At 42.2% G+C, this 27333-nt stretch overlaps 1 protein-coding gene across 1 annotated transcript in view; it reads right to left on the reverse strand.

Moving 5' to 3' along the window:
- Nucleotides 1–27333, reverse strand: part of Me1 (malic enzyme 1) — a 116436-nt gene that overhangs the window by 75020 nt on the left and 14083 nt on the right. The window contains exon 4 of the mRNA XM_085827809.1: nt 869–944. Coding sequence (XP_085683935.1) covers nt 869–944 — 76 coding nt within the window. The remainder of the gene's footprint in view (nt 1–868; nt 945–27333) is intronic.

The following is a 27333-nucleotide window of genomic DNA, read 5'->3' on the forward strand; positions in this document are numbered from 1 at the left end:
CAGATCCCCTAACCAAGGTTGTGGAGTGAACACAACACACACACACACAGTATGCACACACACACGCACGCACAGTATGCACACAGGTGCATGTAACCACACCCTCAGGAATTATTACTTTAAATTTCATTAACTTACAGCTCCTTACAGACATAATGATAGAATGAGTTAACAGGTATCTTCTGCCTACTCTGAACTTGGTGGTTCATCTACACAACAAATACAATGAAGGGGTTTGCTTACAGAAATTATATGCCCGACATGTTCAACATATTTATGTATATGTATATACTACGCAATTACTTTGTGAAGAATGAAACACTAATAAATTAGAAATAACAGGAAAATGTAGAGAGACTCTCTTGTGTAATGTATGCAAGCACCACCTGTTAATATGGCCTATCAGCTTAGGCAGGTAACAGGAGGTGGGAGTCCCAGCAGGGAGAGAGGATTCTGGGATAGAGTCAGACGCAGGAAAAGATTTTCCCTGAACGATGATGGAGATGGTTGCATGAACATGAGGAAGGGGTAACCAGCCATGGCCCTCACAGAATAGAATAAGTGGGTTAATTAAGCTATGAGCTATTCAGAACATGCCCTAGCTTATGGCCTAGGCATTTATTCAGACATAATGCAGCCTCTAAGTCATCATTCCGGGGAACAAAGAGGCCAAGGAGAAAAGCTTGCAGTTGAGGGGGTCTCTAAAAATCTTTATAATAAAATTAATATACTATAGAGAAATCAGAAATATTAATTTAGGTGACAGTCAATGCTGCTCACAGCAAATGAGATTGTGACTACGACATAAACTGTTTCATGGGACATAAAAAAAACAAACTATCTCAGTGCGAAATCACTGATAACTTACCTTGACGACATCCTCTGGCCATGCATTAAGAACTGAAGCAATGTGCCCTTTGTCATGGATACTAATAAAGAGGCCTCTGGTAGGAAAAAAAATTGTTGTAATTTACTTCAAATATGTTAAACAACTATTAACATTAGTAAAAACTTAAATCAGTTAATATACTTCCATTTTTATTACATTACTAAAAAAAAAAAAAAAAGTCTTTTCTTAAAAAATGACTAGAAATCCTGTAAATAAGAGGCTGAGACATAGCTCAATTGGCCAAGGGCCTGTCTGTCATGCATGAAGCCCTGGGCTTGAGATCCAACACTGCACAAAACTGGGCATGGCACTCAGGTAGTCAGTAGAGACAGACAATCCCTGAAGTTCACTGGCCAGTCACCCTAACCAAATCAGTGAGCTTTAGACTCAATGAAAGATCCTTCTTTGTAAACGTATCTTTTATTCGCCTAAAGTAATTGTCCTTGATGCTTACTGCCTCTACCAACTAACCTAGGCCTAGTCCTGAAATCTTCTATTCTGCTTAAAATCTATTCTAGGACTGAAATATTTTCAGCCTCTAACTAAGACTTACTGCTGAATAAGATCATCCCTTCCTGGTCCTTTCTGAACTCTAGCTGGCTAGCTCACCTCAGCTGTTCTGGTTTAAACTTGTCTCCAAGCTGACTGATTTGATCTGACTTCTCTCAGCTTCTAAATTGCTCTGCTTGGCCCTCGTACTAACTATGGTAATATGTTATAATCTTCTGGCTCCTATTCTTTGGCTCATTCTCTCTTCAACTGGTATCTGTAAAACTGCCCTCTCTCTCTCTCTCTCTCTCTCTCTCTCTCTCTCTCTCTTTCTCTCTCTCTTTCTCTCTCTCTCTCTGCACTGTTCCCTCTTATAGCTTCCCTTTTCTCTCTCTTCTTGTGCGAGTTGAGTTGGGCATATCTTATTCTGTCAAATCTTTCTCTGAACCATCACTTTGTCTGCCACCCAACTCGACATCACTTTCAAACAGGGATGCTTCCTTCTACAAACTAACTTTACCTTCACTTCTGTGATCAAAGGTGTTTACTAAGGGTATGTCTGCATTCCAGTCAGAGGGATTAAAGGTATGTGTGAAGGTTGAGCCACACCACAACTAGAAACAGGTTTTGCCAGTAAACAACAACACAATCTTGGGGTTCACAGTGTGATCAAATTTCCTGCAACACTTCTTAAAGGGTAAAGAGTAATTGCAGGAGATAACTAATATTGGCCTTTGGACCCTGCAAGTATGTGCTGACATGTGCACACATATAAACATGCATATACAGAAATATACATCACTACACTAAGAAAAAAAACCTTATTTTAACCAGAAGAGATGGCTCAGTAGGTACGAGCATGTACTATTCTTGCAGAGGACCCCATATTTGGTTCCCAGTACCCTTGTCAGGCAACCCACAACTGCCTGGAATTCCAGCTCCAAGGAATCTGATGCTTTCTTCTGGCCTTTGAAAGAAGCTGGGTTCGTGTGCATGTTCCCAGACACAGACATACAATTTTTTTAAAAAAACAAAGAAAATTTAAAAGGGAAGTATCTGGAATCCATTTAGTCTTTAACTAAATAAGAAACATGTAAAAGCATGATAAGAAATCACAAAACAACACAGGCATCTCAGGTGTGCATTCCACCTCATTTCCACAACGGGAGGAAGAGAAGACACATGAGAGAGTCAAGAGCCTAAGGCTGAACACTTGTTTTCTGTAGCAATCACCTGACTATTTGGTTGCTGTTTGAATCTGTTGTTTCAACCTAACTGGAGCCTCTAAAGTGTCTGCCTTACCACATTTCCTATGAAAGTTGTGGCTTCACACATTAAATTGTGGGGGTGGGGGAAATGCTTTCTTTGTCTTCATTTAAAATTTTTTGCTCAAAATGGAGACCCACTCACAAGTATAATTTAATGACCAAAAAAACCCATCATCCTACATAATATCTATTTAAATACTGAGAATCTTGCCAGCTATTTAAAAGTCATTTGGTTTTTGTTTCATAAACAACAACAAAAACCCTCTTCCCTCATAAGAGCTGTCCTCTTGACTCTTATGGTATTGTTTACATTAAAGTGTGTGTGTGTGTGTGTGTGTGTGTGTGTGTACTTGCATGTGCACACATAATTAGGTATGCATGTGGAAGCCAGACAACTACTTCAGGTACCATTCATTCCTTATGTACTAACCACTGCTGTTTTTTTTAAACAGGCTCTCTTACTGCCTACAATGGCTGGCTCTCCAGTGGACCCAGCTATCCTACCAGTACTGGGGTCACAAACACGTGCCACCATGCCTGGTCATTTATTGGAGGTGCTGAAGCTCAAACTCAGGTCCTAATACTTACACAGCAAACACTTTACCAACTGAACTATCTTCCTGTACACAACAAATTTCTTTTAAATCACAGAAAAAAAATGAAACAAATCTATATATATGCTAGACTGACTTATTAAGTAAGTAGCCAAAAAGTATGGCAGTAATTCTATAGGAAAATTTTCCATGATTGACTAAAAAATATTGATTAAACTGTACTGTTCATGTGTACAAAATTTTCAAAGAATAAAAATTAAATAAAATTATACCAAATTATATCCTTTCCTGGTTTTCTTACTGTCTCACATGAAGTTGCTAAGTCTCCAAAATGATAAAAAAGCTCCTCATAAGTTATATGCATTTTTAGGTCCCAATGTAATCAGCAGATAAATAAAGAGCTGTAAAATTAAAATAAGATATTTGGGCCTAAGTAAGGAATTTATATTAAATTGTATAAGATGCTCTTGGCAATATAGTATTAAATGATATTTCCTTGTATGCTGTATTTTGGCCAAGATTTTCAAATAATAATATTCTCAGGAAGCTTAATCATTTAAAATAAAGAACAGTGAATGATACCAAAATTAACAACAATCAAATGTCAAGTTTTATTATGTGAAGATCTGGGTTCAGCCTCTAAAGAGCCTTTTGGCCACCCAAGATCTATTGAACTAAGTAGAGATCCATTCACAGCAAAAATGCTTGCTCTAGGAAGTGGCTCAGTAAGTCAAAGGTCTCTAATGTCCTACCAAAGCCAAGCATCGTAAGAGTTCTTGGTAATTCTTCCTGGAATGTTCCCATGATTAAAAATCTATTGAGATGTCCAAAAGGATTTGGGCACATTAGTAACTCACTCCTCCTAGCATACAACTGACCATGAAACATTAACCCTACAAATCAAATGGGGAGAAGAAAAGGAGAGAGAAGAAAGTAGGGAGAAGCAAGGAGAAAGGAAGGGGAGGAGAGAGGGAGGAAGTTATACAATGAGTTTAGATAAGCTATTAGATAAACTATTTAGAGCTATTTATAGTAATAGAAAACTTCTGGTGTTCTGGAAATTAAACCAGAGCCTTGTGCATGCTATACAAACTCCCTACACCTGAACTACATGTCAGCCTTAAAAACTCTTGCTATCTCAATTCTTGCCGATCAATTTCTTAAAAATCACTAAGTTCTATTCAAAGTATGTTAAACAGGGCAACTGAAGATACATTTTGGAATCTACTTCATGTCAGAACTGAGGCAACTTTAAAATGGAGGCCTTTTTTTTTTATACACATAGTTCAAACTTTTTTCATAATCTCTAACACTATACATATTCTACTCTCAACACAAATCTGGAAGGCAAGATAATATTCTCCATGATACTGGATGATATCCCCATGGAATTGCATATCAGATGGAATTCACTTCAGAGCATGCAACTTTCTATTGTAACATGACTTATATTTTCTTTGGAAAACAAGTTTATAGGTCTGTTTCTGAGCCAATTGGAGGAAAGAACAGTTCTGAAACTTTTTATAATAATGCCTCCTTGCATCTGTTATTTCTTGAAATAATAAAGTTATATTCCATTTTCCACAAAATGTGAACATACATTAGTAAGTAAGCCTCGAGAGTTAACCAAAGTTGAGTTGTACAACAGGCCCACAGTTGATGGAGAAAGCAGTACAGACTGTCTAGACCTAATGGTTTGTGTTACAGTTTCTTGACTTTGTAACATTTTGGGGGGGTACGTTAAAAACCCTACTCTGAATTTGACCTTTGACTGGCTCCTGGACCACTGAAATATGACACAACAGCCTCTTGATGAGCTGAGCAGCTGTAGAGCCATTGCTGCCAGTCAGCTATAGCTTCACAAGCAATATGCTATCATCAGCGTGCGGCTAAGAGAGGATGCCCAAATGGTTATGTGCATCTTTCCCTCCCTGCAAGCTGGGGATGGGCCTAAGGACACACTATTAAGCATTCTACCCCTGAGCCACATCCTTGATTCCATAAATGTATTTTTTTTTTACTTAAATTTTAAATTTAAAATGAATTTAACAGGCTATAAACTCATGGTAATTAAGGATCGTCCATACTTAAGAAGGCTAAGTTTAGATAAAATGCAGGCCTATAAAAACCAGGAAATAAAACAAAATAAAGATACAAAGCCAAAAGTCTGGAGTTAAAAGTATTAGAAGAAATGATTAAAGGACAAAGAAGAGACAGTCAAGAAGAACCAGGCGTGGTGACACACGCCTTTAATCCCAGCACTCGGGAGGCAGGAGCAGTCAGATTTGTGAGTTCGAGGCCAGCCTGGTCTATAAAGTGAGTTCCAGGACAGCCAGAGCTATACAGAGAAACCCTGTCTCAAAAAACAAGGAAGGGGGAAGGGGGGAAGGGGGAAGGGGGGAAGGGGGGAAGGAGGAAGGAGGGAAGGGGGGAAGGGGGGAAGGGGGAAGGGGGGAAGGGGGAAGGGGGAAGGGGGAAGGGGGAAGGGGGAAGGGGGAAGGGGGAAGGGGGAAGGGGGAAGGGGGAAGGGGGAAGGGGGAAGGGGAAGGGGAAGGGGAAGGGGAAGGGGAAGGGGAAGGGGAAGGGGAAGGGGAAGGGGAAGGGAAGGAAAGGAAAATGAGTCCACAGTTAAAGAGCAGGTAATGAAGAGGAGTCCTCATGAACACAGGGACCCTATTGGCAGGCTAGCCAGCACAGCTGAAGCCAAAGAAATCCACAGGAAAGCTGGACATGCTGGTACATCCCTACAACCCCAGTACCTGGAAGTCAGGGCCAGAGAACTAGTCCTGAGTTCAAGGCAAGCCTGGTCTGCATAGTGAAAGCTACAATTGAGACCCTGTCTCAAAACCACCTTTTAAAAAAGATGACACCAAGAGAAAAATGTTAAGAGGGTATGATCAATAAGAGGGTATGATCAATATGATGCTATCTTACAGTATATTACAAGGAATTATTTTTCCTGAAACACAGCCAAAATGATGCTTCATCACTAGCAACTAGTTAATGCATTTCCAACAAAGAAAAATATTTTTCAAAATTATACCTAGACAACAATCAATATTTATTCATCACTGCCATGGGGCCCTGAGACATCAGTACTCCGCTGACTACCCCAATGATGCCCTATATAATAAAAAGGCCACTTCAGACCCCAGAGTGTAGCACTTGCCTCTTTGGTCTCATCCACTCAGTCTTTCCTTAACTTTCCTAGTCTTAATCTTTCCAAGTTCCAACTGAGATTTTAAAGGTTTATTTTATTTTTAATTATATGTATCAGCATGTCTGAGACTAGTTATGCATGCATGAGTGTGGTGCGTGCCCACAAGGCCAGAAGTCCTGGATCCCCTGGAACTAGAATCTCATGCAGCTGTGAGCTGCCTGAGTGGGTAATGAGAAGAAAGCAGGAGACAAACCATCTCTGCAACCCTGCAAGTGTGCTCTTATAAAACATGCGGCCCATCCTGTGTGCTCTTATAAAACATGCGGCCCATCCTGTGTGCATGTGAAGCTCCACTGCGACTAGATCAGAGCTCACACATCTAAAAAATACAGAAATCTGTGGCTTTTATGATCAGTGGCATCATTCCCAGTTTGTCATTACCAAGAATATTCATTCTGATAACTTAAGGTAAAATTACTTAGGTTGGTTCACCCCAGAATCACTCCCTTTTCTTCTGGCAAATAACATGCATTCAGTAAAATAACTCTTCAAAATTGTATATTTGATGTTTCTTTGTTCAATTAGCAATTTCTTCTTGTCCATATGGGCTCATGGTTTAGTATTTTATTCAATAGGGTTGAACCTGTTATAGATATAATACACTGAATGCCCGAATGTCCCCAGACATGTGTAGTGGGAGTATGCAACTTGGCTTCTAAGTCCATTTTTCGGGCAGATATTGTTGAGGTGAAGTATTGCTACACTGCTCAGACTGGTCTCAAGTTCATGGCTCTCTGCCATCAAACTTTAACTCTCTTACTTATTTTAACTTAGTTCTGTTTCTATCACACCCTTTCTGTGAATCTAAGAATCCAAACCAACCCATCTGTTCTCTCTTTTCTTCAACTCCTTCTGTACAGTTATGTTTCATAAAAGTACTCACCCATGTCTGTCACACGCACCTACACCTTCAAGTCTCTATCACCGAGACTAGCAACTCAGTCTACCTTTCTCAAGTACCTTCAGTGTCTCTTGTGCTCCCCACAGAGCTACTGCTGACCTCTGTCTCTCCCTCTCTCCCTCTAGTTTCTCATCAGATTAGCACACAGCCTTGACTATCTGATCCACTGTAGTGTCCTTCCAGCTGAGCCTACTGTTCATTACAGGATTAGGTAGTGTCCATATCCTGTCTTCTAGCCCACGAGCTCAGATGCTGTCCCACTTGCTACCCCACGGTCTACTTCAGTGTCCTTTGTTCTTACTCAGCTTTAGCTGTTGGATTTTGTTGTGGTTTGGTCTAATGCTTGTATTATGTTAATTGGGTACCCAAAACTGTACAAGAATCTGCATGTCCACATGTAAGATGCTGAGGGTCCCTGCCCCCAGTTGGTTCTGACTGGTAAATAAAGTTGCCAGCGGCCAATGGCTGGGCAGGGAGGCAGAGATGGGACTTTTAGGATTCTTGGCAAGGGACCAAGAGAGGAGGAAGGATACAACCACCATGCTGGGAAGGAAGAAAGAGACACCAGGCCTGAGGGATGCAGAAGAGAGAGCATAGCCATGATGTAAGAGTTAGGGATCCTGGCCCGGGAGGGCTGCAGGTCTGGTCCAGGGCAGCCAAGATGGATCATAGGTTTTATAAGTGATGAGTTAAGATTAACTGAAAGCTCACTAGTCACGTGGGAGCTAGGAAGTGGCCCGGCCACTGAGCTGTTTAAGGCATATTAGAATATACAGGCTGCAAGCTGGAGAGAGAGCTCAGAGGTTAAAAGCACTGACGGCTCTTCTAGAGGTCCTGAGTTCAATTCCCAGCACTCCCTTGGTGGTTTACAACCATCTGTAACAATGCTCCCTTCTGGTGTGTCTAAGGCAGCTACAGTGTACTTATATAAATGAAATAAATAAATCTTTTAATATATATGTACATATATATATATATATATATATATATATATATATATATATATACACACACACACAGAATGGGGGAAGGCTGTGTATATGTGTCTCTTATTGGGGAACCCAAAACATTAGAGCAGAGGTAGCAAGGAACATGCCATCAACTCCATCACAACATAGATGATTTGAGTAGTGATAATTGAGTCTGTAACAGGTTTTCTGTGTCCAATCCCTCAAGCTTCTTGCACTCTACTAAACAGCTAAGCCCTAGGGAAACTGCTTTACCCCAGCCCCTTGGACACACTTTCAAAGCCCACTCTGTCTAAGTTCCCACGGTTTCTGATGCTTTGCCTCTGGCTTTATCTCCCACTCTGGATCCCATCCTTGCTCTTGGCATCTGATCAACTGATTCAGCCTGAGAACCACATCATTTCCAACTTTCAGTGGCTTTTCAAGGATTCTGTCAGGCAGTCTTCCAGTCCCTCCAGCTCCTCTTTACTGCCAGCCCAGCTCCCTGTTCCTCATCAGAGGCAGTGCAAGTGTCAGCTTCTCTTGCAAACATTTTCTGACTCACATTCTCAAGCTGAATTTGGAATTCTAGAAACTTGCTGTTCTCAGTACTTAACACACTCTCACAAAAAGGTTCACTTCCTTGCATGTTTTCCAACTAGATTAGAAACTATACAAGTCAGTATTTTGTATTTCATACAAAAATCAAAGAAGAAAATGGAATAATGGAAAGAATATGGAAAACAATGCTGGAGAGGTGGCTTAGAGGTCAGGGGCATGCACTGCTCTTATAAAGGACCTGGCTGCTTCCTAGCACCAGAGTGGCTGGTTCTTAGTGCCTTTCACTCAATCTCCAGATCTGGCCCTCTTCTGGTCTCTGGGGGTACTGCACTCTTTTACACATACTCTCACACAACACACATGCAAACCCCTGACTAAAAATAAAATTAAATCTTAAGGAAATGAGAAAGGAAGATAGATTTACTGGTAAGTAAAATATCACAAGAAAAACACTGATGGAGAACATTTCAGGAGAAATGTGATCCATGGGTGCATTTCTGGACCATCTCTTTTAAAAAAGGACAGGTATACAGCCGGGCGTGGTGGCGCACGCCTTTAATCCCAGCACTCGGGAGGCAGAGGCAGGCGGATTTCTGAGTTCGAGGCCAGCCTGGTCTACAAAGTGAGTGCCAGGACAGCCAGGGCTACACAGAGAAACCCTGTCTCGAAAAACCAAAAAAAAAAAAAAAAAAAAGGACAGGTATTAAAGGCCTAGACAGGAGAAGTCAGCTTCTGAAGTAAAACGCCAGAAAAGAACAGCAAGAACTAAGTAAGAGTCAAACTACCCTTAGGGCTGGGGACCATGCAACTGGTAACTGGAGATCTCAGTCCTGCCTCTGTTGTGAAAAATCTCAGTGATAGCCAGGAACTGAGAAACAGTGGCTGAGCAACCAGAGAACCATCCAGTATTCTCAGAGCTACACACTGGGAAAGAGGGATGGATTGCAACATCATACCAGCTTCTGGAGAACGCTAACCACAATCGTCTAAGTTCTCTGGACTTCAGTCTTAGAAGTTTTAGAAATTAGAGAGATGAGTGGGGGCTTAGCGGAAGGTGGGTGGTAAAAATAATTTTTACCTAAGTTTGTTAGACAAAGGCAGATTTCCTATTGCCTTTGTTATCTATTTCCGGCGCACGCCTTTAATCCCAGCACTCGGGAGGCAGAGGCAGGCGGATTTCTGAGTTCGAGGCCAGCCTGGTCTACAAAGTGAGTGCCAGGACAGCCAGGGCTACACAGAGAAACCCTGTCTCGAAAAACCAAAAAAAAAAAAAAAAAAAATTCTCTTTAAATAAGTATCATCTTGGTAATGCGAGTGCTTCCTTGTCGCTCTGGATTGCTTGTTTTGTTTTAAGATGCGGTCTTGCTGTGTCATCCCGACTGGACTGGAACTCCTGGCAATCTTCCCACCTCTCAAGTGCTGAGATTAGAGACACTGTGCCCAGACAGAAGTAATTTTTAAGAAAATGGCTTGTTATTCTATAGGTGTCTTAGTTACTTTTCTATTGTTGTGAAGAGACAACAAAACCAAGGCAAGCTATAAAAGAAAGCATTTAATTGAGGGAATGCCTACAGTTTAAAAGGGTTAGTCCATTATCATCATGTGGGAAGCATGGTAAGAGGCAGGCGGGCAGGTATGGTACTGGAGTAGTAACTGAGAGCTTACATCTGATCCACAAGTTGGAGGCAGAGAGAGAGAGAGAGAGAGAGAGAGAATGGGGTTGGCATGGACTTTTGATACCTCAAAGCCCACCCCCAGTGACACACTTCCTGTAATTAAGTCACCTAACCTAATCCTTCTCAAAACAGTTCCACTAGCTAAGGATAAAGCATGCAAATATATGAGCCTATGGAGGCCATTCTCATTTAAACCACCACAACAGGCTATACCAACCAGTGTGAATTATAGACAAGTATTCTTTATAGAGATATTTGTCATTTATAATATGTAAGTTTCCTACTTGCTATTACTTGAGATATACATGCTTACATGTGTGCCTTATTTTTTGTTTTTAACAATCTGTAACTTCTAGGAACAAAGTAAACATCTCCAATGACAAATGACAGATTAAAGATAAATGAATTCAATTTTCAGTATATTAAAAAAGGATGTTCATAAGGCCAGCCTGGGCTACATAAAGAACCTCTGTCTCACCACACACTTTGGTCACAGTGCATGGGAAAATCAAGTTGATACTGATCTTAGCAGCTTACTCTTGGGCTGGTGAGATGGCTCAGTGGATAAGAGCACTGACTGCTCTTCTGAAGGTCCTGAGTTCAAATCCCAGCAACCACATAGTGGCTCACAACCACCCATAACGAGATCTTATGCCCTCTTCTGATGTGTCTGAAGACAGCTACAGTGTACTTATGTATAATAATAAATAAATCTTTGAGCTGGGCGTGGTGGCCCACGCCTTTAATCCCAGCACTCGGGAGGCAGTGGCAGGTGGATTTCTGAGTTCGAGGCCAGCCTGGTCTACAAAGTGAGTTCCAGGACAGCCAGGGCTATACAGAGAAACCTTGCCTCAAAAAAGCAAAACCAAAAAAAAAAAAAAAAAAACTTTGAGCTGGAGCAAGCAGGGACTAAGCAAATGGGGCCAACCAGGGTGAGTGGGGTTGACTGGAGCAAGCAGAGGAGAGGTCCTAAATAAAATTCCCAACATCCACATGAAGGCTTATGACCATCTGTACAGCTACAGAGTACTCATATACATAAAAATGAAATAAATAAATAAATCTTTAACAAGTGTACTCCCTGCCAATAATACTGGAAGGTGCTATGAAGGTGGTAGACAGCATCAGCATCATCACCATCACCATCATTGCCATCATAAATAATCAACAATGTAACTCAGCTGTGAATCCTGTGAGTTGCAATAATAATCAGCATAAATGTAATGGAGGTAACCAACCACTTTCTGATTAGATTAAAGGTCCACTCCACAAGAGGAAACACATGGCTGGTACAGTAAATCTGGCCAAGAACTTATGGGTGGGAACTCACAGAGCCCACAGAGGAACCTAGTACTATTTTCCTTAGCAATGGACACAGCATCAAACTGTCCTCTAAATTCACACCTCTCTATCCATAGATCCCTGAAGCTCCCATACATCCTCAGAGAAGTTGCTTTGTGCGATGGACAGTAACTCGGAAACTCACAACTTCTCAAAGTGCAGAGAATAAGTATCTGTGGCATATTCGTCCTCAAGTGGGACATTTATATCACACCCCCTCCCTAAAGGCACAGCAACCATCATGAAAGAAGCAGTAAAGGGAGGGCCATGGAGTTCATGGTAGTTAAGGCTGCTTGAACAAGGTCAAACCAGTCAACGTTCCAGCATTAAGGGGTAAGGGGCTCACAAAGACTCCACTCCTAGCAGAGGGGCTATTGACAGTTGATGGCTTCTGGGGGATGAAGAGTCAATTTTCTTTAAAGGTAAAGTCCCCTGTAGGTAGCCCATGCTCCAGTGGTCAGACCAAAATCCATTGTGTATATGGACAACACAAATTGGACTTAGTTGATGACTTTTGACAGAGAAGACAAACTATACAGTAGAAAACTGAAAGCATCTTCAACAAAGGTTACTGGTCTAACTGGATCTCTGTATATAGAAGAATGTAAAGAAATCATTATTTATCACCCTGCACAAAACTCAAGAACAAGGGGATCAAAGACCTCAACACAAAACTAGATATACTAAATCTGATAGAAGCAAAAGTGGGAAATAGCCTTGCATGTATAGGCTTTCCTAATAGACAGCTTCTTAAACAGAACACCAATAGTTCAGGCACTAAGATCAACAATTAATAAATGGGACCTCGTGTAACTGAAAAGCTTCTGTAAAGCAAAGGACACTGGCAATATGACAAAACAGCAGCCTGCAGAATGTGAAAAGATCTTCACCAGCCCTATATCTGATAGAAGGCTGATATCTAAAATATATAAAAAAAACTCAAGAACTTATATACCAACAAACCAAACAACCCAATTGAAAAATAGGATACAGAGCTAAACAGAGAATTTTCAACAGAGGACATGGCTTCTAATGGCTGGGAAGCACTTAAAGAAATGTTCAACATCCTTAGTCATCAGGAAATGCAAATCAAAATGACCCTGAGATTTCACCTTACACCTGTTAGATTGGCTAGATCAAAAACTCAGGTGACAGCAGATGCTGGTGAGGATGTGGAGAAAGGGGAACACTCCTCCATTGATAGTGGGACTGCAAACTTGTATAAGCACTCTGGAAATCAATTTAGCAGTTTTTCAGAAAATTGGCAATAGTTCTACCTCAAGACCTAGCTATAACACTCCTGGCTATATACCCAAAAGATGTTCCACCATACCACAAGGACACGTGCTCAATTATGTTCATAGCAGCTTTATTCATAATAGTTAGGAACTGGAAACAACCTAGATGTCCCTCAACCAAAGATGGATAAAGAAAATGTAGTACATTACACAGTGGAGTACTACACAGCTATTAAAAACAAGGACACAATGAAATTTGCAGGCAAATGGGTGAAACTAGAAAACACCCTGAGTGAGGTAACCCATACCCCGAAAGACACACATGCTATATACTCACTTATAAGTGGATATTAGTCATAAAGTAGAGAATAACCATGCAATATCCCACAGACTCAAAGAAGCTAAGTAACAAGGAGGACCTAGGGGGAAGACGCTCAACTCTCACTGAGAAGAAAAAATAGACACTGGGAGTGTGTGGAGGGAGGGAACTAGGAGTGGGGTAAAGAGGGGAACAGGAAGAATTAAGTGTGGGAAGAACAGAGGGATCGAGAACTGGGACCTTGGGGGTGAGAGCATCTCTGGGACGAGCTAGAAAACCTAGGACAAGGGAAACTCCCAGGAACCTATGAGGGTGACCCTAGCTAAGACTCCTAGCAGTAGGGGGTATGGAACCTAAAATGGCCACCTCCTGTAACTAGGAAATACTTTCAATGGAGGGGTGAGAACACCAACGCACCCATAAAAACCTTTGACCTACAATTTGTCCTGCCTACAAGAAGTGCAGGGATAAAAATGGAGCAGAAATTGACGGAACAGTCAACCAATGACTGGCCCAACTTGAGACCCATGACGTGAGAGCCTACTATTAATGATATTCTCCTATACCCTCTTAAGAGTCCCCAGAAATATCTAATAATACATACTGAAACGTGAGGTTAGAGAGAAGGCTCAGTGAATTAAGAGCACTTGCTGCTCTTGCAGAGGACCTGGGTTCAGTTCCCAGGATCCACATGGTGGCTCACAACTATCTGCAATTCTAGTTCTAGATCTGATGTTCCGCTTTTGACTCAACTGTATAGTATATACACAGTACATTTACATGCATACAGAGAAAATACCCAGTACACATAAAATAAAGGTAAGTCCATTAAAAAAAAAAACATACTGTAAAATTTCAAGCATGACAGTATAGAGAGAAAAATAAAAATACCCACAGCTATGAGGCAGTACAAAAAAATGAGACCAAAAAAAAAAAAAAAAAGAGGAAAAATAGCCACATATGGTAGATACCTGCACAAAAATGCACCAACTACTTGTCAGGCATCCGTCCTGTACTTCCAGTTTGGGTCACCAAATCCTACCCAAATAGCATGCTTACTTAGTGCTATTTTGAGGCTGATAGCTTAGATTTTCTTGAAAAACTTACATATAATAAGGAAATACAGAAGAAAAAAGTAACTCTCACTTTCAAGGGAAAGCACATATATCCTATCTGACATTTATTGGCAACGCAAAGAAAACAACGTTTCAGTTACTTGCTGGCTATGGAATGCGAGTCCTATGGAAGGCCAATATAAACTATGAACTGGGAACGCCACAGGAAATCACAGAGACAATGATGGAAGAGCAGTGGCTTCCATCAGAGCAGTGCCACTATTTGTATGCAGAAAGCCAAAGGCTCTCCAGATAAGAAAGGATATTGGGGAAAGGCTACAACAGAATTACACTTGAGCTACAATGCTTACTAGTTCATTAGGATCTGCCCCAGTGTTCACATGAAACCTAACCATGTGCACTGGCTCATGATTCCAACTTCCAAATCTTCCCGGCACCTCTGAAACAATGTAACAACTTTCATCAGTCTTGCGCCCCTGCTGCAGGCTGCTGAGGATGACTCTACGCCTACATTCACGGGGGGACAAGCAGCATCCTCGGGGAGCAAGTCCTTCAGAGCTGAAGCTTTGTTTTGGGGATCCTTTCAAATTACAGAATGACATACACCCAACAGTCTTAACTCTGGGCCTTTACTTTACAAATTCCTTTGCTGGTCTTTGCTTTGTGACTGTGTTCCTAAAAGATGGTTGATCTAAACTCAACACTAAATGATCAAAGTATTCCATCAGTAAGACTTACCTCCTTTCTAATGTTTCAGACAACTGACAGAAATCCATGCACATGTGCTGATGATTATAGAAACAGGCCTTATTAACTCAAATGGGAAAGCCTTGGTTTTGTTTTGGTTGTATTTTGTATGTGGAGTTTTTTTCCCTTGTATTTTCCTTTTTAGAGAAAAAACTTAATCTAATAAAAAGAATAGAGAGAATAGACCCAGAAATAAATAAATATAAATCACGTGGACAAACTTGACAAGCCTCTGACGTGAGGCCAAAGGATTTTCTGGGGGTCACTATTATTGCTGACTGAACATCCTTGACCTTCAAAAGTTCAAATCTCTACTACCACCAGGAACCCATCAGTAGTTTTTTTTGTTTTAAGATTAGCCTAAGTGAGAATGGACCTCTGAGGAGCCCACCCTACTGCAACGGTAACTGTAAACCCACTTCACAGAGGCAACGTGGTTACACTCAGTGGGTCACAGAACAAAATGAAAAGACATTAGTGTGGGAAAGGGAACTGGACGAGGTAGTAATAGGGTGGGAGGGAAATGAGAGCAGGTAACAACACTCAGAATGGGCACTCTTGTGTGTGTGTGCGTGCATTTGTGTGTGAGCATGTGTGTATGTGTGTGTGAGCATGTGTGTGTGCCCACTGCTGGGCAGCTCCCTGCATGTGGAGGTCAGAGGACAACCTTGAGGAGTGGATCCTTATCTTTCTACCTTGCTCAAGACTTGCTCTTTGCTGTTGCTGAAGTCAGGTTAGCCCCCACAAGAACTTCTGGTGATTCTCCTGCCTCTGCCTCCACCTCCCCATAGAGGCACACTCAGGTTACATATACTTGCACTACTGAGTAAAGCTTTTACATGGGTGCTGAGGTCCAAACTGTCAGGCCTGTGTGGCAAGTGACACATCTTCCACTGAGCCATCTTCCCAGGCCACTTATGAAGTTTATAGAACACAATTTGTATTTGCATAGTTTTTAGAAAGCCTTCTGGTCCTAAAAATATAGCCCTAGTCAATGGCTCATTTCCCCATATTTTACTAACTATATTTTATATCAAGAAAAAAATTATGCTCCAGTTACAACGGCTGTTAGAAAAACAAATTCTTTTTAATAAAAAGAATTTGACATTGGGAACTATAGGTTCATAGGACTTCAGGTAAATCATTTTCTAAGTCCTACAACACACTTCCCACGGAAAGGCAGCTTCAAGAGGAGTCATTTCATGTAAGCAGACTAAGGACACTCATTTACAGGCAAGGAAACTAAAGACCAGGGGTCTGTAGTCAAATAAACCCACGATCACACAGTTACAGAAGCATAGCAGGGACTCAGGCCAAGTCTTCAGTGCACAGCACGCCCTTTGGTAATTTTACTCATGTCCTATGTCCTAAATGAAGGCAGTGCTAGACCCAGGGCATTCAAGGGTATGGGGAAGGGTGAGCACTACCACTCAGGACAGAAAGGCCAACACAGATTGACAAGAAAATCATTAGTTACATGTGTAATGTTATTCCGATTGTAAAGGTCCCCAGGTTGACAGGCACTCAACTGGGTATGGGTAACCAGAGAGGGAGGAAGATAATAATAAAAACAGAAAGGTAGGCAGAGTAATTTAGGGACACAGAAACCCTTCAGCGTCACACTAAAGAACTTGGCTTTTGTCATGGGGACACGGAGTCAGTCATTTCAGTCTAGGGAATGACATAATTAGGCATACCTTCCTGAGGACAGTACTCCTTCTCATAGGATAGAGAAATTCAGAGAAGAAATGAGAAGGGCCTAATCTAAAAGACTGGCTACAGAGACTGGGTAATAAATTGATCTCACAGATAAGTGCAGACCCGACAAGATACAAAACAGAAAAGGGAGACCGGGACTACTTCTGTGGTGTTTAGGGAAGAACTGTTTAGTAGACAATTTTGCACAGTATAATTTAGGAACTCTGGGTCCCTCAGGTTAGGGACATTGGGCTGAGGTTGGGTAGCTATAGGTAACTGTGAGGAGCTATTCAACAGTGGGAAACTGAGCAGTAACTGTAGGTGACATGGAGTAGAGATGACTTGGAAGTTCTTAGGTTACAAGTAAGAGGATGCACAGAATGGAGACCATGCCCCTGAATAAAACCCGCAGAACACGACACTGACATTTGTGTGGGTTGAGTGGCTCATCAGACTCAGCTGTAAAACTAAGAAAGAAATGTATTTTATTGACAAGGGACAAATATTAGATTTAACTCATGAAAATGAACCGTTAAGCCAGTGAATTCATCGGGGGTATGGAGAGGAATCTATGAGATCCGGAGAATCAGTCAACAGGGTGTTTACATTCTTATGAGCCCAGAATAGTCAGCCAAAACCAGCTGGAGCCCAGCTCCTCAGAGCAGAAGCTTCAGAAGGCGACTGCACTGCTCCACACCCATAGTAATAACATTTAAATTTAAAATAGGTGCACAGAAATGAAGTGGAAAGGATTTAGTGTTGGGATAATACATGGTCTAGCTGACTCTTCCTTAGCTCAGGATAGGTTTGTGCAGTGAACAGAGAACAAGATCAGAAGGGGAGGGAGCTTGGGTTGCAAAGCAAATAACCTGTACTAAGTCTGCAAACTCACAGACTTCATAAATCCAGCAGAGCCTCTGACCTGCAGCTGAGGTACTCAGAGTGTAAGTACACCACCAGTGTTATATATCCGTGTCACCTCACCTACTTAAGGCCACCACAATAGAACTAAAGACTATCAACAAACTGCCATTGTTGGCAACTGTGTGAGTTTGCAGCCTTGCTTGATCTCCTTACTCCAAAGCCTAAGCGGATTAAGTCTATTCAAAGCAATCAGGTGATGCAGGCAGGCAGTGCTGAAAGTCTCACTGGTCTTTCCATTCCACCCTAGCCTTCTGTCCATATGGAAGTCAGTGAAAAGTCTAAAACTGTAATTGGAGGCTACTGTCCCCCGTTTCAAATAGCTCAGTAGCTTGCAACAGGACAAAGGACTACAAAGAAACCATACCCCAGCCCAGCCTTTGCCTCATGTCTACCATGCCACCCTGCTCTATGCCAGAGCTTCTGACAATACAATCTGCTTGGCCTCAGCCCCTTTTGTTGTCTTTTGTATTTTACAAACTGTCACCTCATCCTGAATATAGAAACTATATACAGGAGCCCTTGTTACTCTCACTATCCTGTTTAATTTCTTTATAACAGCCATGTACCTTTTGTTCACATGTTAATTCTTGTTGTTCATAAGGACAAGACATATATTCTGATGAGTCATCGCTTGATAAAGTACTTAGCACGCAGGACATGCTCATGGAACTCCTGGTACAGGAAAGGAGGGATGAAATAAGGAACACAGACTTCTGAAGACGTGGCCGAGCCAGGAAGAACAGTGAGACCTTTGCAGGAAACTGAGTGCTAGAAAAGGGTATTTGATAATTCATAAAACTGGGTTTAAATATCAAACTACTGTCATTAAAAGGTAGAAACCTTAGAAAAGGAGACAGGGGGGCTGGTGAGATGGCTCAGCAGGTAAGAGCGCTAACTGCTCTTCTGAAGGTCATCCTGAGTTCAAATCCCAGCAACCACATGGTGGCTCACAATCACCCATAATGAGATCTGATGCCCTCTTCTGGTGTGTCTGAAGTCAGCTACTTACATAGAATAATAAATAAATCTAAAAAAAAAAAGAAAGAAAGAAAAGAAAAGAAAAGGAGACAGGGCTAGAGTGATGGCTGCCAAGGCTGACAACCTGATCCACGTGTGAAAGGAGAGAACCAGCGCTTACAAGCTGTCCTCTTATGCCCAAATACACAGTGCCACACACACACACACACACACACACTAATCATCATAAAGATTAATGAAACAATTGTAGAGTGACATACATTCTCATGAAATACCTATGAGAATTCTGCTGTTTGGGGAAGCAAACATTATAAGCCCTACGAAGACTGTATCTTATAGATAGTGCTCATTAACAAATGCATCACTTTAACTTTTGACAATGGTCCCTAAGGAAGGAAGGGTCCAACTTTGACAACGGTCCCTAAGGAAGGAAGGGTCCAAGAAACTTCTCTGAAGAACTTAGACCCAAGACAGAAAACTTAGCCCAAAATAAGTAGGCTCAACATGGTTTAGGGAGGATATGATAGCTAATTTCATGTCTCAACTTAGCTAGCACCATTCTAGATGCTTCTACAAAAGTCATTTTGTTTGTTTGCTTGTTTTGTTTAGTTTGTGACAGTGTCTCTCTACACAGCCCTGGCTATCCTGGAACTCACTATGTAGACAAGGCTAGGCTTTGAATTTACAGAAGTCAAGCTGTCCTTGAATTCGCAGAGATCTGTCTGCAGGGATTAAAAGTGTGTATACCAACAAACTCAGCTACTACAAAGGTCATTTTAAAGTAAGATTAACATTTACTATGTAGGCCTTAAATTACTCTCCATAATGTTGGGCCATTACAAGGGGATAAAAATCCTGCTAGAGAGTTACTGTCCCTGAAGAGTAAGAGGAGGATCGATCTGTGCCACAGGCTGACTTCAGGCCTCACTGGGCTGTAGGACAGCCCTTCCCTGGCTCTTCAGCAGCTCTGGTGCAGCCAATTACTCCCAGGGCCAGTTTCTTAGCTAACTCTCTTCCTCTGTTCTCACTGACACTCTCTCACATCCTCATTCATACTCCCTCCCTCCCTCCCTCCCTCCTTCCCTCTCTCTATGAAATCTTGCCCTTAATACCTTGGTGAGACTTTTCTTGGAATGATTGTTTTCAACAATCATTATAAAGTCAACATCCTAAAAAATAATGCCAACCATAGCTAAACATTACTGACTCCATCTTTACTTAATATTATTTTCAAATAAAGGTGAACTAGGAATCCGCTTCCTAATGCTCTTGCAGCTGATAACTACAACCCTAGGGAGACCACATGATAGCAGGAAAGCATGGCAACACCAAGAGCCTGAAAGAGACACAAAAACTCACATCCGAGGAGGGAACTATTCAGACCAAGTAAGAAAACCAACATTCTGCTTCAGCCATTCAAGCACTAGAGCCAGGACACAAGTGAATACAATTACATGAATGTGGTAGTCAAAAGTTTATTAGGGGATAGAGTGGGAATTTTAATTAATCAAGTCATTAAATGATTATGAATTACTCAATACTATTTTGATAAATCTCAAAGTTGCAATGAAAGTTATAACTGAATTCCTTCAGAGTTTGGTTTGCTTTGTTTTGGGGGACCGTGTTTCTCTGGATAGCCTTGGCTGTCCTGGAACTCAGTCTGTAGAACAGGCTGGCCTTGAATGACGATCCGCCTGCCTCTGCCTCCTGAGTGCTGGGATTAAAGGTGTGCACTGCCACGCTCAGTCCTTCAGCATTATGTAACTGATGTGTTAGGTTACTTCACAAGAGTGTCCAAATCCCTGAAGATACTGGTTATAAGCCACTTTTTAAAACATATACAGAATTTTAAACAAAAACTAATTTTAAATTTAAAAAATTCTCTTCATGAAAGTGGCCTGAGGTGATCTGTGAAAACAATTCCTTATTCCTCTGACCCAGAAAAAAAACAAAAAACAAAAAAACACAAAATCATGCAAATCCAGAGATTCAAATCTTTGTGTTCACTAAGAACATGTGTGACACTGCCCAGGCCAGAAGGGATATGCATACTTAAAAAGCTAACAATTTATCTTAAAGATGTCACTTTAAAGAGGCACACTGGTGTGCACTACACTGGTGTGCCCTGCACTGGTGTGCACTACACTGGTGTGCCCTGCACTGGTGTGCCCTGCACTGGTGTGCACTGCACTGGTGTGCACTGCACTGGTGTGCCCTGCACTGGTGTGCACTACACTGGTGTGCCCTGCACTGGTGTGCCCTGCACTGGTGTGCCCTGCACTGGTGTGCATTACACTGGTGTGCACTACACTGGTGTGCCCTGCACTGGTGTGCCCTGCACTGGTGTGCCCTGCACTGGTGTGCACTGCACTGGTGTGCACTGCACTGGTGTGCCCTGCACTGGTGTGCACTACACTGGTGTGCCCTGCACTGGTGTGCCCTGCACTGGTGTGCCCTGCACTGGTGTGCATTACACTGGTGTGCACTACACTGGTGTGCCCTGCACTGGTGTGCCCTGCACTGGTGTGCCCTGCACTGGTGTGCACTACACTGGTATGCCCTGCACTGGTGTGCATTACACTAGGTGTGCCCTGCACTGGTGTGCACTACACTGGTGTGCCCTGCACTGGTGTGCCCTGCACTGGTGTGCACTACACTGGTGTGCCCTGCACTGGTGTGCACTACACTGGTGTGCCCTGCACTGGTGTGCCCTGCACTGGTATGCCCTGCACTGGTGTGCATTACACTGGTGTGCACTACACTGGTGTGCCCTGCACTGGTGTGCACTACACTGGTATGCCCTGCACTGGTGTGCATTACACTAGGTGTGCCCTGCACTGGTGTGTACTATACTGGTGTGTCCTGCACTGGTGTACAATGGAGGAGTTACTGTGTGTGCCCAGGCCAGACAGTAGAGCTCAACAAACCACAGTGCTGAACATTGGCTGCACATGAACAGAGCAACACTGAGCTTCTGGGTTGAGATGTGAATTCTCTATCACAGACCATTTCCAGGTGAACAGGCTTCACAAAAAGTGCACTACTGACCTTCCAGAGTTCACGGTCAGACTAACCCACACATGAGCCACCTTGACATGGTCCTCACCGAGCAAGAACACAAGCAGCTCCTAAGCCAGAGGCTGCACAGAAGGAAGAAACAGAACCTTATAGCGTCAGAATAAATTGAGCACAAAATAAATGAAAGGAAAAGTGACCTTAAAACCCAATGGTTCACAATAAACCCACTGCTAGGATCTCATTCAGAGCAGGTATCACCAACAATTATCCAAAACCACTCAACTTTATCCAGTGTTGAAGGTGGGGGAAAGCATATTCCAATGCCAGTCAGAAAAGCTCTGGAAAGTACTGTATCCCTCCAAGAACTTCCATCCAGCAACTGCAGTTCTTCATTCTATGTCTCTCCTATGAAGAAGGATGCTGCCTTCTACACGGAAGACTTGGGAGTCAGTGAAGACGTAAATCCTGTAGGCTTGGGTCTCTTACTTCCTCTCCTTTACTCTCAGAGGACTGCGTAACTGTTACTGCTACAGTCACTTTTTTTGGACAGAGCACAATATGTTAGTAACCCATCAAAAACACGGTTATTAAATAGAGTATAAAACACGGTTATCTAATAAATGTAGTATTCCAGGCATGAGAAGGTAAGATACCAAATGATCTAAGAATCACTGCCTCTTTTCAATTTACTTTTTATTTTTAGTAATGAAGACTAAGGTTTATAATTCTCATTTAAAATGCATGCATTCTTATAAATGGGAATGTAACTAAATGTGTGTGTCTTCATGAGTACTACCTGAGATAAAACTTGCCAAACTATTTCTGATTTCTCCATATGTTACACGTAAACTTAAATCAAAACACCTGGATGTGCCACACAGACTGGAGCAAAATTATTGTTGGATCTGAAACTTAAATTTCCACTCAAGTTTTCCACATGTGCAGTCTCTAGATGGAATGGAGACTCAATGAGCTGTTACTTTGTATTTCTAAAGGCTTTTCACAGTAGAAGATAAGTTTCACTGTCTTGCCAAAGAGATTTATACGTCTATGCATAAATTTGGCTGACCGTTAGGTCTTGATGTAAAGAACTGATGTTTGAATCATGTCTACATTTTTTCCATTCCCCACATTTTTCCTAATTAAGGCAATGCTTAAGAAAGAAAATACTTTGTAACTCTAAACTCATTCTGGGCACACACTGAATTCCTAGTAGCTGTGGTGGCAGAGACTTGACCTTACTCCTATTTAATAAAGGTCACACACACTCATTGTCATAAACGCAGCACTTGTCCTGCTCAGGAAAAGAATGATCTGAACTTGTGATTCTGCATCTCCACTGTCAGTGACAAGCAGCTTTTTCTAAACAATTGCTCAGAAGTCCACTGAAGCAACAGCTAAACACCACCTCAGTCAAGTTTGTTTCAGAGCTTTAAAGAACATCCACTCTCTTTCTAAAAACCTTACAGCACAACCAATGCAAACAACAAAAACACGGCCAGTGCACTTTCTAAGCTGATTTTAAAGGTAACAAAACAAATGAACAGGAGTGCTAAACGACTGAACCTACATAAAGAAAAACCAACCTGGAGGGCATCATCCTGAGTGAGGTAACCCAATCACAAAAGAACTCACATGATATGTACTCACTGATAAGTGGATATTAGCCCAGAAACTTAGAATACCCAAGGTACAAGATACAATTTGCAAAACACATGAAACTCAAGAAGAACGAAGACCAAAGTGTGGACACTTTGCCCCTTCTTAGAGTTGAGAACAAAACACCCATGGAAGGAGTTACAGAGACAAAGTTTGGAGCTGAGACGAAAGGAAAGACCATCTAGAGGCTGCCATACCTGGGGATCCATCCCATAATCAGCCTCCAAATGCTGACATCATTACATACACTAGCAAGATTTTTCTGAAAGGACCCTGATATAGCTGTCTCTTGTGAGGCTATGCCGGTGCCTGGCAAACACAGAAGTGGATGCTCACAGTCAGCTATTGGATGGAACACAGGGCCTCCAATGGAGGAGCTAGAGAAAGTATCCAAGGAGCTAAAGGGATCTGCAACCCTATAGGTGGAACAACATTATGAACTAACCAGTACCCCGGAGCTCTTGTCTCTAGCTGCATATGTATCAGAAGATGGCCTAGTCGGCCATCACTGGAAAGAGAGGCCCCTTGGTCTTGCAAACTTTATATGCCCCAGTACAGGGGAACGCCAGGGCCAAGAAGTGGGAGTGGGTGGGTAGGGGAGTGGGGGGTGGTATGGGGGACTTTTGGGATAGCATTGGAAACTTAAATGAAGAAAATACCTAATTAAAAAAAAAGAGAGAGAAAAAAAAAAAAGAAAAACCAAAGATGTTACAAGTGTGTAACAATCATATCACTCTTCTGAAAGCATCACAAAGTCGGTGATTCGATACTTAGCAGAATCTCTGAAGTTTACAGACTAAGCGAGAGGTATGAGGTTACTATACTTCCTGGTTCTAAAAAGTCACCTTAATATGTTTAATTTTATTTTACCAAGCTCTCACTCTGTCTCCCTTGCTGGCCTAGAACTCAGTGGGTAGACAAGGCTGGCTTCACTCAGAGATCCACCTACCTCTGCCTCCTGAGCACTGAGATTAAAGGTGTGCACCACCACCACAGCCAGCTTGTGTCTGACCAAGCTAATGTGGCTTAGATCAAGAAAATCAGATCCAAATAAGCACAGCCTTGACTCAACAGGTTAGCTCTACTAGCCATCAACACCTGAATCCAGAATCAATACCCATCTGGCCCATTTTCTAAAAGCCAGCTCCACCTGCCTGTGACAGAAGCTCCAGGGCCTCGGCACTGCACTGCCTGGGGGTTGCATTTTGCTGACTCAGTACTATGTAGAATCATGTGAAACTACTGAGGTGGCCACAAGACCCTAAATGTAACTGCTCACACCTCACGCCCAGTAATGGTGTGAAGAGGCAGGGCCTTTCACAGGTGATCAGGTCACGGAGCCCATAAGACCAATATTTCAAAGGCTGAGCATATGGCTTGCACTTATTCACACTGGCCGTGAAACCACCCACGCTTGCTTTACAATCAGTTACTGACCTACTAAAGTAGTTCTAACTTAAGTAAAGTTAGTTTCATACACCTATATGACAAATTTAAACAGTATGAAAGTATCAATTCAATTAACCATTCATTAATATTCCCCACTATGTAACAGAAACATTATTTGGTTGACGGAATGTCAGCCGTGGGGATTTTTTTTTAATATTATTTTAAGCTTTTTTTTCTTATTGCTACTTCACAAATCAAGTTTCAATTAAAAAGGATACCCTCATCTTGAGATTCTGGGTATATTCAGACTATATTTTCATTTAAGTAAACAACATTTAAACTCATAAATGTAACCATCTAGAGATGGGTTCAAACCCAAGTCCCAATGGTGTCTGTATTTACCACATATACTTCCTAATGACAAATGAAGAAGTGCAGCTCCTGTTGGTTAAGGAGGTGCAGCTCCTGTTGGTTAAGGGCTACTCCAAGAATGCTTTGGAATCAATCCAGAAGGAAATTGGCACTAATGAAGCAAAGGGCATTTTAATGTTTTACTGTAGTCCATTTAATAGTTCCTTATATACATTTCTTGAAGAACTTTCCAGAAGGCTAGGGATGGTGCCACATGTTCCAGCACCTGGGAGGCAGATGGGTTCTATGAGCTCCAGGCTAGCCCGTTCTACACAGTAATTCCTAGGACAGCCAAGGCTCCACAGACCCTGTCAACACCCCACACACACTCCCCCAAAAGAATTTTCCAGGAGGGGTTGAGGGTGGAAGACACTTGTTTAGCATATGCAAGGTCCTGGGTTCGATTCTAGGCACTGAAAAGAAAAAGATTTTCTGGGCAAAAGTAAAGCAAACCCTAGAAATCCTAATAACTGGCGCTCTTGAACAATCAGCACTGATATTCTTCCTCACTGTCTAAATTTAAACGGATATAATCGGGGCATATAGAATGTGCAAGCTGAAATATTAAAACCTTACAGTAAATGTTCCATAAAATACATAGATCGAGGTGTTCTCTGACCCCACCCCTTACATAGGATCTATTAGCACTTGACAGTTGCTAGAGGACTGTTATAGACTGGCTTTGTCTAAGAATAAAACCTCTGATTTTGAAAAAGGTTTCTTAAGACATAGGATGTTAGGTGGAGAGTTGAAGCAGTCAATCCCACAGGAAGTGGATAAACTCACAGGAGGAAATACAGAGACAAAGTGTGGAGCAGAGACTGAAGGAAAGGCCATCCAGAGATGGCCCCACCTGGGGATCCACCCCATATACAGCCACCAAACCCAGACACTATTATGGAAGCCAAGAAGTGCTTGCTGACAGGAGCCTGATATAGCTGTCTCCTGAGAGACTCTGCCAGAGGCTCAAAGCCAACCACTGGACTGAGCACAGACTGAAAGAGCTGAAGGGGTTTGCAACCCCATAAGAAGAGCAACAATATCAACCAACCAGACCCCCCACCCCACCCCACCCCAAGCTCCCAGGGACTAATCACCAACCAAAGAGTACACATGGAGCAACCCATGGCTCCAGCTGCATATGTAGCAGAGGATGACCTTGTCAGGCATCAATGGGAGAAGAGGTCCTTGGTCCTGTGAAGGCTTGATGCCCCAGTGTAGGAGAATGCCAGGGTAGGGAGGTGGGAGTGGGTGGTGTCTTAGTCAGGGTTTCTATTCCTGCACAAACATCATGACCAAGAAGCAAGTTGGGGAGGAAAGGGTTTATTCGGCTTACACTTCCATGCTGCTGTTCATCACCAAAGGAAGTCAGGATTGGAACTCAGACAGGTCAGAAAGCAGGAGCTGATGCAGAAGCCATGGAGGGATGTTCTTTACTGGCTTGCCTCACCTGGCTTGCTCAGCCTACTCTCTTATAGAACTCAAGACTACCAGCCCAGGGATGGTCCCACCCACAAGGGGCCTTTCCCCCTTGATCACTAATTGAGAAAATGCCTTACAGTTGGATCTCACGGAGGCATTTCCTCAACTGAATCTCCTTTCTCTGTGATAACTCCAGCTGTGTCAAGTTGACACAAAAATAGCCAGTACAGGTGGGTTAGGGGAACATCCTCATAGAAACAGGGGAAGGGGGATGGGATAGGGGGGTTCTGGAGGGGAAATGGGAAAGGAGATAACATTTGAAATGTAAATAAAGAAACTATCCAATAAAAGAAAAGGAAAAAAAAAGGACATTAAGAAAGGAAGTGAACAACTTCATGGCTTCAGGAAGCCCGAAGACTGGCCAGATTCACTAGGCTTCTCCTTCCAAGTTCCAGCTTCCAGAATTTGTCATCAAGCTGGTTGAGTTGGTTTAGTGAAGCTATCACTTGACCCCTGAAAAATGGCTATCCTTAAAATGATGAGAGACATGTTGGCTAGGGTATGAATGATACAGAATCAGACTTAATTTTTGTAATAAATGAGTTAAT

The sequence above is a fragment of the Mus caroli genome, unplaced genomic scaffold (assembly GCF_978045245.1).
Source record: "Mus caroli unplaced genomic scaffold, Mus_caroli_1 scaffold_11, whole genome shotgun sequence".
NCBI lineage: Eukaryota > Metazoa > Chordata > Mammalia > Rodentia > Muridae > Mus > Mus caroli.